Source organism: Talpa europaea (assembly GCF_964194135.1).
Source record: "Talpa europaea genome assembly, chromosome: 2".
Taxonomy (NCBI): Eukaryota; Metazoa; Chordata; class Mammalia; order Eulipotyphla; family Talpidae; genus Talpa; species Talpa europaea.
In genome coordinates this window covers 16,712,575-16,726,473 of record NC_140068.1, presented here as the reverse complement: position 1 = coordinate 16,726,473, position 13,899 = coordinate 16,712,575, and the positions used below count along the sequence as shown (strand labels likewise).

Sequence of the window (13,899 nt, the reverse complement as noted above, 5' to 3'; positions counted from 1 at the left end):
AGCTATTACTGTAAACTAGCTGCTACTCTGTCTTTGTGGACATTAGTGGGCCTCTTTAGCTTGGACCCCCTCTTTTTGCTCCTCCAGTCTCTTCCCTTCTGTTTTCTTATTAGAAGCTACAACCTGTGCAAAGCATCTGGAGTATGGGCTTGCAAGTGTAAATAAATGTTAATTGCATGTAAATAAATGTTAATTTCGTGTAAATAAATGTTGATTGCTAACCTGGTCCCCCTCCGCCCCTCCTCCCACCCCATAACATGTCTTCCTGGTCCTTATCTATATAGCCTGTGGGTGAACTCCAGGACATTCCTTTCTTTCTGAGCAAGTCATAATTTGGTGGCCTAAGACTGAAACTGATGAAGTTTAGTTCTGTGAAGTCAGCAGGTGAAACACGAAATCTCCACTGCCCAATTTGCAAAATCTTTTACCAGGCCCAGGATTAACTCTGGTATTTCCAGCAAGGTCGCCAGAGACCTGTCTTTCCCTTAGAATGCATTGACAGACATCAAATCTGTGTTATTTATTTAGTTCTCTGAAGACTGGTGTTTAAAACATGAACTTCGAGTCCACTCACACAGCAATCCAGGAATGGACAGTGGTGAGACCTAGAAATGGGCTTTGGGGGCGCCTGGGGTGAGAGGGGAAGGTGACTGGACTTGAGATAAGGGTCACCAAGATGTGCCACCAGCCCCCGAGCATGTCCGCTACACCTTTGCGCCGCCTTGCGTCTCTGCACACTGGGCGTGATCACTCTGTTCCATCACTGGGCAGCTCGAGAGTGTGTCCGAGGCACCCCCAGGGCCCCACCCCAGGACCCCCCGCATCCCCCGGGAAATGGTGTGAACCCCGACCTTGCATCGCGGCGCCTGGAGTCCCCGGGGCGTCTGTCCGGGGTCCCCGGCGGGGAGCCCAGCGCGGGGCGCAGAGGACCCCGCGGCCACCCCGCGAAGGGCAGGGCCTGCGCCTCGGGGGAGGGGCCGCCGGGCAGGTTCGCGGGCACCGCAGGCGGCCCAGCTCCGCGCCCGGCGGCTCTCGCCGGCGGGAGGAGAGTCGGCTGTAGGCGGCTCCTTCCTGTGCAAACTTTTCTGTCCTCTTCCTCCTCCCGCCTCCCCGCGAGCTTCTCGGCGCCGCGTCCAGCCTCCCCGCCTAGCTCGCCGCCTCGGGGTCCGCGCTCCGCGGCGCAGCCCCGGGCGCCGCCCCACCCCACCCCGCGCGCCCGCCCGGTGTCCTCCCGGAGCCGATGGCCGAGGCGGGCCGGAGCCCCGCGGAGCCCCCGGGCGAGCCGGCCACCCGGGCGGCGGCCACAGCCCCCGAGCCCGCGGCGCCCGCCCCGCCGCCGCCCCCGGCCCTGCGCCGGCTGCCGGGGGACCCGAGCCCGCGCGGCCGCTCCCAGAGCGACCTGTCGTCCTGCTCCAGCCGGGGCCGCCCGCTGCGCGTCCACATCTCGGGCTCAGGTAAGGGCGCGCGGCGCGGGGCGCCGGGCCGGGGACCGCGGAGGGCGCAGGCGGGCAGGTGGCGCCCGCAGGCGCGGGGGGCCGGCGGCCGGAGGGGCGGCGGGGGGCCGGGTAAGGTGGAGGCTGCGCGCACCCTCCCCGCCCCCAGCTGGGGGCCGGAGCCCGAGAGGCTCGCGCCCGCCGCGGTGGGGGCGCCGGGGCGAGGGTGCCCCCGCGGGGTTCGGGGCGCCGGCCGCGCTGGAGTCGGGGAGTCCGTCTGGAAGAGGAACCTTTCTGGTCCCCCGCGCGGCTTTGAAACCTCGGAAGGGTGCGGTCCCTCACTTGGAGACCTTGGGCGAGGCGGATCTTGGAACCCCTCCCAAGTGCACAGGCTCCTGAAATAAACGTTCTTTGGGGGGTTGCGGGTCAGAGGACACCCGGGGTGTATTTCCTCCTGCCAAAACCCAGGCAGGTGGCGGCGAGAGTGTGGCCGCACTATTGGCGCGGTTGATGCTTCACTGCTGTTTAACAAAGGCTGGAGCCAACGCCTCGGAGGTAGCACCGGCTTGCTGGCCTTGGTTTGGCGTCCTGGCACCTCTTTGTGAACAGGTCCCCCTTTGTGAACAGGTCCCCCCCTGCTTTGCGCTGTGCACCGGGACCCCGCAGGCCCAGGGCGTGGGTGCTGCTAGCACTGAGCCTGGCAGCGTTGGGCAAATCACTTAACCTTGCCTCTCTTATCTCGGTATTTAAAGCTGGGGTGAGAGTGTGGGACTTCCACACGCGGAGGCTATGGGGAATAAATAATTAATCGTTTTTAAATGCTTCTGAACAAAGCATCAGTTTAAGAACTACAGAACTGTTTTTACAAGTCCGCAGATTTGTTAAGTTTCCACCAGTTGTTTTATGATTATCAGCAATCTAGGGCGGGTGCTTGGGAGCTGGGAAACTGGAACAGAGGCTAATATCAACTCTCAAGGCAGCCAGATGGCCTGGCAGTGGCCGGCAGGTATGCACTACCTTCCACCATCACCCCTTTCAGCCCCTGTGCTCTGGGGTCATGCGTCCTTTGAGATGGCACTAGCCTCACTTCTATTTAGAGCCTACTTCCCCCTCAACAAATGCACATTTCCATGCCTCTCCCTCCACTCCAGCTAGGCACCTATTATTTTATTCTTGTAATACTGCTTTTGCCACCCAACATGTGTCCTTAGAAAATATCAAAGGCATCCGCAATCTGTGAATTTATCTGGATAAAGCTGGCCGCAACTGCTGCAAACAGGTAGCGGGGGAAGTCACAGATTTGTGTCAAGATTCTTCTGTTGAATTTACATGGTGGAAATCTTTCAGTCAAATGTGTTTTACTTCCTGCTTTTTGTGTCTTGGCCAAATTGAACTTGACCCATGCATAATCTTGACTGATTTTTTTTAAACCAATATTAACCCTTCAGATGAATAAAGAGACAACTAGAAGTTAATCCTGCTGGTGACTGTCGATAAATCAACATAGCGTGTATCACCATTTTTCATTTTCATAGATAAAACAAGTTCCATAGGCAGGAAAGGGACAGTAAAAACCATTTAAATGTGAGTATGCAAAGTGTGTATCATGGGAACCATGGGCTTTGCTTTGGGATATAGCTTTGCTTCTAAGAACTCTGTGTGCTTTTATTTATTTTTTATTTTTTTATTTAAAGATTTATTTATTTATTTATTTATACAAGCACTGGGTACAGTCAGAAGCACGGGAGGGTGAGAGAATTCACCAGAGCCAGAGCGGGGAGCTGAACAGGCAGAAGGACCCAAGTACACTACTGAGGGGAGCAGCGGGCTCGGCAGGAGAGGTCTGCGCGCCATGTGGGACCCTCGCTGGCGGCCTGGGATCGAATGGTGTCTAGGGATCAAACCGGTGCTGCAGAGTCTGCAGGCAGCTTCGCAGCCCAGCGCTCAACCACTGTGCCACCAGGGGAGGCCCGCTGTGTGCTTTTAAAGGATGCTGGAAAGTGACAACTTTCAGTTAAGTTGGATGTTGAGCTACGGGTAGAAAAGTGAGCTTCTTTCACATCACTCTGTTCCACTTTCAGAAATGAGCCTTAGACTTCTTTAAGAGCAGGCTAAATAGGACCAGGAGCTCCCTGGATTTCTTGAAGTCAGAGAGAAAAAGAACGAGCAGTTCACTGACACACAGTGTTGCCTCAGGATCCTGCAGCTTCTGCTTCCAGGCTGGCTGGGTGGAGAAAGAGCATGTTGACTGGGCAGGGATAAAATAATTATTTTAGGGTTAGGGCATAATAGGAAGGTAGCCCCACCTTGTGAAAACATTCCTGGGACTGGGCTATGTAGCTCAATCCCCAGGCCCCCTGCAGAAGCTCTGTGCACACACATAGGCAGTCCAGAAGGAGATCATGCGTGGCCTTGCCAGCACCAGCCCTGGACAGCAGGAGCACAGCCTCATGGCCTAGGCTCAGAGCCCACCCCAGATCTCTGTTACCCCAGTTTGCATTTCTCACAGGATGCCCAGGTAATTCTTAGGCAAGTTGCTGTTTGAGAAACATTTTTCTTAAACAATGGTTTTCAAGGTTGGTTCCACATAGGAGTCACTTGGGGTATTAACAACCACAACAAACCCATTTATGGCCTAGTTCCATGGTCCTGGATTCTGTTTCATCAGCATCAGTGCAGACTGGATACTAGGTGGTTCTGATGTGTGTAACGTTAGAGAAACACTGTCCTATGGCAGGTGTGCCAACAGGCCTTGCTGCTGTGGTGCTGGCGGTGTAACCAGGCTGGGCTTGGACAGGGGAAGTTTGAAGGATGTGTGTCGGGACCTTCTCACATTTCTGTCACTGTTCTCTCCTACTAGGACCACCTCCCAGCTGGCTTTTCTCTCTCCCCTACTTTTTTTTTTTTTAAAGATTTATTTATTTATGCATCCAAGAGCTGGGGTACAGGCCAGAGTTGAGGGGAATGAGAGGATTCACCAGAGTCAGAGTGGGGAACAGAACAGGCAGATTGACCGAAGTACACTGCTGAGGGGAGCAGCCAGGAGAGAGGTCTGCTGCGCCATGTGGGATGCTCCCTGGCTGGCCTGGAATCGAACTCCATGCTGCGGTGGCTGCGGATTGCTACATAGATTGCATCCCAACCTTTGTGCCACCAGGGAGGCCTCCTATGGTTAATTTCTTTCTCTTTTTTTTTTTTTTAAGGATTTATTTATTTATTTATACAAGCACTGGGTACAGTCAGAAGCGCAGGAGGGTGAGAGGATTCACCAGAGCCAGAGCGGGGAGCAGAGCAGGCAGAAGGACCGAAGTACACTGCTGAGGGGAGCAGCGGGCGGCAGGAGAGGTCTGCGCGCCATGCGGGACCCTCCTCCGGTGGCCGGGGAGCAGCCGGGGATTGAACCGGCACTGCGGAGGCCCCGGGCAGCTTCGCAAACCAGCGCTCAACCGCTGCGCCACCGGGGAGGCCCCCTATGGTTAATTTCTAATCATGAATTAAGTACCTGGTGCAAGTGCATGTGAGTGTTGAGGCAGGAGGGGACCTCATGGTTTGCAGTGTTGTGTGAGAGAGCAGGGGCCATGAAGGAAGAGAGGACTGGAAGCGGTTTTCCTAGGCTGACAGGGAAGACCCCACTTTCCAAACGCCCTGCTACCTCCATCAGTCACGGCATCCCCCACCCCTAGCTTCCTCTCCACTTTTCTCTCCATGAAAGTGTAATAAAAATTTGAACCCTGCTCTAAAGTTTTTGCCACTGTCTGCAATTCAAATCAGTTCAATGCAAAACTAATTTTATTTTATTTTTTAAAGATTTATTTATGCATACAAGAACTGGGGTGTAGACCAGAGAGGTGTGTGTGTGTGTGGGGGGGCAGTGAGAGGATTCACCAGAGAGAGTGGGGAGCAGAACAGGCAGATCTACTGAAATACACTGCTGAGGGGAGCAGCGGGCGAGAGAGGAGCTATGCCATGTGGGTTGCTCCCTGGCTGCTGGGGATCGAATTCTTGCTGCAGAGGCTGGCTATACCTTGATAGAGCTGTCTTTAACCCCTGTGCCACCAGGGAGGCTCTGCAAAAGTAATTTTAAAAGACTCTCCCTGTGCAAGCCCTATGTTGATACTGTGAAAATATTGCAAAAGAATCCACTTTCCCTGCCTGCACTTTATTACTGGGATTTTGACATGAAAAACATCTCAGATTCAGCAGCTTCTGTTAAACTGGTAATTGGAGGACTTAATTTTTCACAGGACACAAATACATGTGTCTCATTAGCCAAAACTGTGGTTATGTGGTTTAAAACCCACATGAAAAATGTGAAGAGAGCCAAATATTTTCAAATATGTACATTTAATAATATAAATAACATATCAGTGGATGGATAAGTCCTTTTATTTTACTCAGACAAACTGAGATTGCTTTTGCTTTATGGTTTTTGAACTCACAGTTCTGGAACTCAATGCAATTTCTGGATTTTTTTAATCTAGTATTTCTATGTAATTAAAGCAATGTTTTATCCATTAAAAAAATCCTGAAACAAGCTTTTCATGGTACATAGTCAGCTGTTCTCTTAATTTTCAGAGGCATCTCTTTCCACATTAACAACTTGAATATTTTCTAGAGGTTCTGGTCTTCTGGAAAACACAGTGTGCAGTGGGTAAAGTATTGTAGGGCACAGCCCAGGGCATATTCTTGTTGTAAACTTCCAGCAGGCGCTGGCTCTGGTAGTTCTGAGTGCCAGGCGCTATCCTGGATCTGTGGGAGCCGAAGTGGGGGAGGGAGGTTGTAAGAGCTGTTTCCTGCACATTGAACTGCACAGAACAGAGGACCTTGAACCACCTCCAAAAAGGGGAGGTGTGGGTGAATGGAGTGACTGACCCACTTATCAGCTGGATATACAAATAGGCTCACTTCGTTTAGTACCCAGATCATCTCCCCAGCATCCCTTTGCTTTTTTTTTATTTATTATTATTATTTTTAAAGATATATTTATTTATTTATACAAGCACTGGGTAGAGTCAGAAGCGCGGGAGGGTGAGAGAATTCACCAGAGCCAGAGCGGGGAACAGAACAGGCAGACTGACGAAATACACTGCTGAGGGGAACGGCGGGCGTGGCAGGAGAGGTCTGCGTGCCATGTGGGACCCTCGCCTCCGGAGGCCGGGGGTGGCCCGGGGCGGCCGGGGGTCGAACTGGCATTGCAGAGGCTGCAGGCAGCTTTGCAGCCCAGCGCTCAACCGCTGAGCCACCAGGGGAGGCCCCAGCATCCCTTTGTGATGGAGAAACTGGTACCTTTTCTTTGAGTCTTTCCTGGCTGGTGTGTTTAGTGCGGTGGGAGTGAGGAATCTAGCAAACCTGGAGGTGCCAGGTCATACCCACCGCTGCCTGCCCGCTGCCACCAGAGGTCACTGTTCAAGACTGGTTTGCAGTTGATGGTCACTTGTCCACTTGGGGGAAGCCCTCACTGCTCCCGTCTTGCCAATGCTCCCAGAGTGCCTCTCCCTCACCTCCAAGTTTGTAATGTCCAAGTTGATGCTTGCTTGCATAGCCATTTTCCCCAGAGAATGATGTTTTGCCAAGGTCCCCAAGGGCTCCAGGCCCCACTCACAGCCAGGCTGGGAGAGATGGACACCTGCTTGCTCTCCCTTTGGGTAACTCAGCGCACTTTTTGAACAAATGCTGTTTAGCTTCAAGTTTACTGTCTGTCTCTGCTACTTATGGAAAAGAAAAGCCACTGTGCCAGGAAAGGCAGGGCAGCCGGGGCAGTGCAAAAGGATGCTATGCAGAGAAGAACGGGGATTCCATCAGCCGGGCCCTCCACTCCTCACCTGCCCCTTCAAGTCAAGCTGTGCCCTGGTGTGGACACACTTACTCTGCCTTCCTCCCAGGAGGGAATCTGTTCTTTGAGTGAAGGCTTCTCATCCAGCCAGGTGCCAACATATCCTAGGCTTTACTCCAAAAGGGGCATTTACCTGTCACAAAAGCACCATAGAAGTGGATGGTGGGCCTGTTCCAGAATTTGGCACATTTCAAAAATCAACTTCGCCTGTTACCCTGTAGCAGTAACACTTTAAAAGTCATCTCTACCTGTTAGTAAGGTTGTGCTTATTAGGTCAGGTTGCACCTGACCTGGAGCTGGACTTTCTCCTGGGTGGTCTGGGCTCACCCAACATGAGCTCCTCTTTCCCTCTCTGCTGAGCAGCTTTCTCACTCTCTGTTCTGTTTTTTTTTTTTTTTTTTTGAAGATTTATTTATTTATTTATACAAGCACTGGGTACAGTCAGAAGCACGGGAGGGTGAGAGAATTCACCAGAACCAGAGCAGAGAGCAGAACAGGCAGAATGACGAAGTACACTGCTGAGGGGAGCAGCGGGCGGCAGGAGAGGTCTGCGCGCCATGTGGGACCCTCGCTGGCAGCTGGGGATTGAACCGGCGCTGCAGAGGCTGCAGGCAGCTTCACAACCCAGCGCTCTACCGCTGTGCCACCGGGGAGGCCCTCACTCTCTGTTCTGAACAAATTTTCTCTCATCAAGTACTTCCTCAGCCATTGGCTTATGGTCACCACACCATGGCCCTGGCCTAGTCTATCGCAGCCCTGCTTCTGTGTCCTTTTAGCTCTCACCCCTATATTTGCCTACAAACATTTCTTAATTCTTAGTTCATATTCCCTGGAAAAGACAGGAGAGGTCTGCCGCACTGTTCGAAACCACCTTTTGCTAGCAGACCATCGGTCATAGGTCATGGAGAAGCCTCTCTCTGTCCTTAATATGATACCCACTGAAACTCAAATCAGTTGTGTCCTGGAGTGAGTGCCCATACTGTGCCAGCATGGCCACTTAGAAAGAACTGGGCCTGGTCAGTGTGCCTTCATTCATGCATTCATTTGACTAGTATTTATTGAAGACTACTATGTGTTGGGCACTATTCTAGGCACTATGCAGAGGTAGGCAGATGTAGTTCTGCAATTTGGGGGGTAAGACTGCAAGTAGGAGACCATTCAAAATGGGTGTGACCAGGGCGTCCCTGGTGGTGTAGCTGTTGAGCGCTGGGTTGCAAACTGCCCGCAGCCTCTGAAGCGCCGGTTCGATCCCCAGATGAGGGTCCCACATGGCCCGCAGACCTTTCCTGCCACACCCGCTGCTCCCCTCAGCAATGTATTTCATTGGTCTGCCTGTTCTGTTCCCCACTCTGACTCTGGTGAATTCTCTCACCCTCCTGCTCTTCTGCCTGTACCCAGTGCTTGTATAAATAAATAAATAAATCTTTAAAAACAAACAAACAAAAACAAAATGGGTGTGACATTGCAGCATGTCTAGTGTTCTAAGTCCCTGCTATTTGCCATGTGTGGTGATCAGAAAGTGACTGATAATGATGGTGATAACTATTGTTTTTGTTTTCAGAAAATGCGTGCATAGCTAATTACATCTAAACTGGGTAAGCTCTGGTTGGCATTAACTGCTCAATAGTAGCTTTGAGACCAAAGGCAAAACTGTGGATTTATTTTGAGCACCAACTCTGAAAGGGATTCACTCAGCAAGGGAGCATATCTTGATTTTTCAGTTATCCATTCAATCAACAAACAGCTAATTCAACCCAGAGACTGCAAAGATAACTCTAAGGAACTCAGCGAAGGAAAGAAAGACAAATGGACAATGACTACTGCAGTGTAATAAAGTAGGAACTGTGAACAGTGCCCTGTCCTGGGACCTGGGGGAGAACCAGGAGTCTCAGTTGTCAGAAATGGCTTGGAGTGGGCCTCCCCGGTGGCGCAGCGGCTGAGCGCTGGGTTGCGAAGCTGCCCGCAGCCTCTGCAGTGCCGGTTCAAACCCCAGCTGCTCCCCGGCCACCAGAGGAGGGTCCCACATGGCGCGCAGACCTCTCCTGCCGCCCGCTGCTCCCCTCAGCAGTGTACTTCGGTCCTTCTGCCTGCTCTGCTCCCCGCTCTGGCTCTGGTGAGTTCTCTCACCCTCCCGCGCTTCTGACTGTACCCAGTGCTTGAATAAATAAATAAATAAACAAAAAAAAAAAAAAAGAAATGGCTTGGAGTAAAGGTATGAGGGTAATCAGGAGGGGCTTCCTGGAGGAGGTGAAACCTGTATCATCTCCATGCAAGAGGAGGAATAGGAAGGTGGAGTGGGGTGGGTGGAGTGGAGGAGGAGTGTTTTGGGGGAGAGGAAACAGTGTAAGTAAAACCACCAAGGCCTGATACCACCCAACATCAAAAACTCTCAGCAGTTCACTTGGGCTCTCAGTAGTTCCTGTGGGAGAGGGAAGAGGAGGGATCATGGGGTACCAGGCAAGGCCAGAGTGTGAGTGGTTTCTGTGACCGAGTGTTTCCTGTGAGGCACGATTTGGGTGACAGTTGTAAGGCAGTTGCAGGTTTCACAGGCACATGTTTTGAGGGCACTCTGATGTGGACGCCAAGGGACAGTAGGTGGAAAAAACACACACCACTGAGATTTGAGACATGTTTCAGGGTAATTATCTGTGTGAACTTGGACAACTTACTCCCCCCGACCCCCCCACCCCTCCCCCCCTCCGTGACATACTTAATCTGACCTGGAAATGATCAGTTAAGGTAACTAACATCTTATGAGACTGAAAGGTGTGAAAAGTGCTTTTGAACTTTAAATTGCGGTGGAAATGGTGGTATCCTTTACTCACTTCTAGTATAGGACTTAACAACAGCACATATGAAATTATGTGTGAATTTGTGTCTTTCTCTACTCTGTAAAATCACTGAAAATAGAAAGTATGCTTAATTTTTGTACTCCCGTTACCTAATATAGGGCCTGGTATAAATAATGTGCTTCTAGATATTTATGGAATTGATGCATGAATTAACTAAAAGCCGGTTCTTTTCATGTCAATTATCTTAAATCAAAAACTAGGCAGAGACTATCTATACATAATATATATTATATTATATGTGTATACACACATATACATGTACATATACATGGAAGATTGAGTAAAAGCTATGATTTCTAAATGTTCAAAAGTGTAAACATAATTAACTAGAATGTCTTTGAAGAGCTGCTCATGAGATCAGTAGGGGCTCTTCTGGGACATTGTGCAAATTTGTAGAAATTTTGGGGAGAGAAATGGTCAATGTCAGTCCAGCCGCGGGCTGGTGATGATAAAATCCAAGTGACAGGAATTCATTCTGCAGCCTCCTTGGAATGCCAAGCTGGGTATTGGGTGCAAGGAGATAGGTAATAGGGGCTGGGAGGAAGTAAACTTTTTTGCTAATCTAGTCCTCTTTATAATAACCCTGTGATCTAACTATCAGCAACATTTTTGAAAAGGATTTATTTATTTATGCATACAAGAACTGGGGTACAGGCCAGATGTGTGGAGGGTGAGAGGATTCATCAGAGACAGAGTGGGGAACAGAACAGGCAGACTGACAAAATACACTGCTGAGGGGAGCAGTGGGCGAGTCAGGAGAGGTCTGCTGCGCCATGTGTGTTGCTCCCTGGCTGGGGATTGAACTTGTGCTGCAGATGCTGCAGCGAGCTTCATAGGTTGCATCTTAACCCCTTGCACCACCAGGGGGGCCCCATCAGCTACATTTTTTAAATAAGAAACGTGACTTCAGAAAGGTAGAGTAACTCATCTGAGTTTCCTAGGTAGCAGGGAAGTAACTGGAGCAATACTCAAATCTTCTTAACTTCAAGGCTCACTCTCTGTACCTTCCCATACACTGCCTTAGTGCATTTTCATCATCCCTCAAGGAAAACAGCTCCTAGGTACCCCCTTCCTCAACTGCCCCCCGCCAAATGGAGGACATAGCAGTATGCTTTGTTCTGAAAGTACCATTATGAGAGAATTCATCAGAATAAACATTTGATGATGTTGTATCAAATGGTCTTTTTAAGACTTCAGCTAAGTATCTGTCCATTTTGTAGACAGATACTAAAACTTCAAATTTCTAGTGTAAACAGCAAGTTTAGATTAATTGTTATGGGGTACTTCAGTACTCACAGGCTTGCTTACTTTAAATATCATTATTAGGGGCATTTTTTTTTCTCTAAAACTATGCAGTCTTGGAGTCATAAGTGTAATTCATACACAAGAATCATAGCTTATCTCAACTTGCAAATGTAGTTTCGGTTACAGAGAAGATCAGGAAAAAACACTGAGGCAGCTTTAGTGTTTTGAAAATGCCATACTGAGTGACTCATTATCTTTGATCACACTAGCTGAAATTTGCACAAAGAAGTAGGTTGTACCAGCTTGCCTTCGAAAAGTCTCTGAGATCAAGCTTTTTTTGTGACCTATTGGCTAAAAGGTGACATTTATATACCTTACTGTGCAGTTTCTTCATACCCCTTGAAGGCTTGAGAAAAAGTAGCTGCTGCTGATTCCTTGTAACAGAAAGAAACTTATGATTAAATAAGCACTTTCACTATATCCAGGGCCCAGGACTGTGGCTGGGGTAGGACTATCATCAATGTGAGTTTTCAATTATTTATCAATAGTGCCCATATTTTAGGTGTGTGACAAGTAATTTATGGCCTTGATTCAGATCAACAATGTTGGTCTGCAACCTTCTTCTGTCTTTGTATATTCTTACCTGAATATTTCACATATCTTCTTAGAGAGATCATTTCTATTTTTTTAAAGATTTATTTATTTATGCATACAAGAGCTGGGGTATAGGCCAGATATGTGGGGGAGGGGTGAGAGGACTCACCAGAGACAGTGGGGAGCAGAACAGGCAGACTGACTGAAACACACTGCTGAGGGGAGCAGTGGGTGAGACAGGGGAGGTCTGCTGAGCCGTATGGGTTGCTCCCTGGCCAGCTGGGAATCGAACTCATGCTGCAGAGGCTGTGGATTGCTTCCTAGTGCGGTACTTAACCCCTTGCGCCACTAGGGAGGCCAGAGGGACCATTTCTATTAAGTAGTCATTAAGTAGCCTAAATATTAATAACAACATATTAAAACCCTCTTCTCCAACCTAAAGGTCATTATAAATCTTTTATTTTTTTTAAAAGATTTATTTATTTATACAAGAACCGAGGTACAGGCCAGATACACAGGAGGGTGAGAGGATTCACCAGAGACAGAGTGCGGAACAGAACAGGCAGACTGACGAAATACACTGCTGAGGGGAGCAGCGGGCGGGACAGGAGAGGTCTGCCGCACCATGTGGGACCCTCACCAGCCGGCCAGGATCGAAGTGGTGCTGCAGAGGCTGCGGACAGCTTCACAGCACGGCTCTCAACCACCTGTGCCACCAGGGGAGGCCCAATCTTTTATTTTTAATCCAAGTGCTTGGATGAAGGTGACAGAAAAATGTGATGATGATAAAGAATGGGACTTATATTGAATAAATGTTTTTTTTTAGATTTATTTATGCATACACAACTGGGGTGTAGGTCAGAGGTGCCGGGGGTGGGAGGATTCACCAGAGACAGAGTGGGGAGCAGAACAGGCGTATCTACTGAAAAATATGGCTAAAGGGAGCAGCGGACAAGACAGGAGAGGTCTGCTGCACCATGTGGGTCGGCTCCCTGGCTTTAGTTCCCTGGCAGGGGATGAAACTCATGCCACAATGCCTGGTGATAGCTTCATAGTGCTGAGACTTTAACCCCTGTGCTACCAGGGAGCCCCTATATTGGATAAATGTAATAAGACATATGTCATTAAGTAAATGTTATCTTTTAGAGTTGTCATACTAGGAGAGTAAGTGCTTATTCCAACTACGATCTTACTGAGTAAAATAATGTTTAACAAAAGTTTTATGATTCATGTACTTGATCCCTCATTTTATTCATTTTCCCTGATTACAGACCAATTGTAGCTCTTTCTAAAAATGCATGTCTACCTTTTAGAGGCATAGATTGACTGTCAGCGAGGAAGATTTGAAGTGGCATTTCAGAAATGGGTGGGATAATGAGCAAATTGTGGGAATAGTCATTGTTTTCCTTGCATGATTATTTTGGTGGGAAAATAATCATTTGGATATCTGCGTCATTCATATTCCTTTATAGTAGCATCTCTACATATTCAGCCGTGCAAGGGAGCATATGCTAAAAGTGGGTCCATTTGGACCATTAACATTGTGACTACAAGGTTAAGCGTGAAGGAGGTTTGAAACATCATTGTGACATTTTGGGAAGAACTCAGTAAGATATGAATGAGAGAATTACTTGATGGCTAGGGTTTAACCAAAAATGAAAGAACTTCCATGGTCAATAGTGGAAATTCCTTTATTTGAGTGAAAGAAGAGGAATAAAAAAAATTAGAACACAAGAATAACCCAAAACCAGGCAGTAGGGTTGACCAAGAGCCAGGAGCTGGTAAGTTGCCTATAGCCAATGATGGTATACTCTCTCCATCGTTTTATTTCTAGCATCCATCCATCCATCCATCCATCCATCCATCCATCCATCCATCCAACCCTCCCTCCTCCCTTCATGTTTTAATCCATCACCCATTTATCCTCTATCTTTCCACCTTT

General features: G+C 49.1%; 1 protein-coding gene across 2 annotated transcripts in view; it reads left to right on the top strand.

Annotated features, from left to right (window-relative positions):
- Nucleotides 1-1,240: 1,240 nt before the first annotated feature.
- The window catches only part of PHACTR2 (phosphatase and actin regulator 2), a gene marked incomplete at both ends in the record, with an annotated part of 241,849 nt that continues 229,190 nt past the window's right edge, over nucleotides 1,241-13,899 (top strand). For both annotated transcript variants that reach the window (XM_084228669.1, XM_084228667.1), the window contains one exon: nucleotides 1,241-1,454. In XM_084228669.1, coding sequence (XP_084084795.1) covers nucleotides 1,241-1,454 — 214 coding nt within the window. The remainder of the gene's footprint in view (nucleotides 1,455-13,899) is intronic.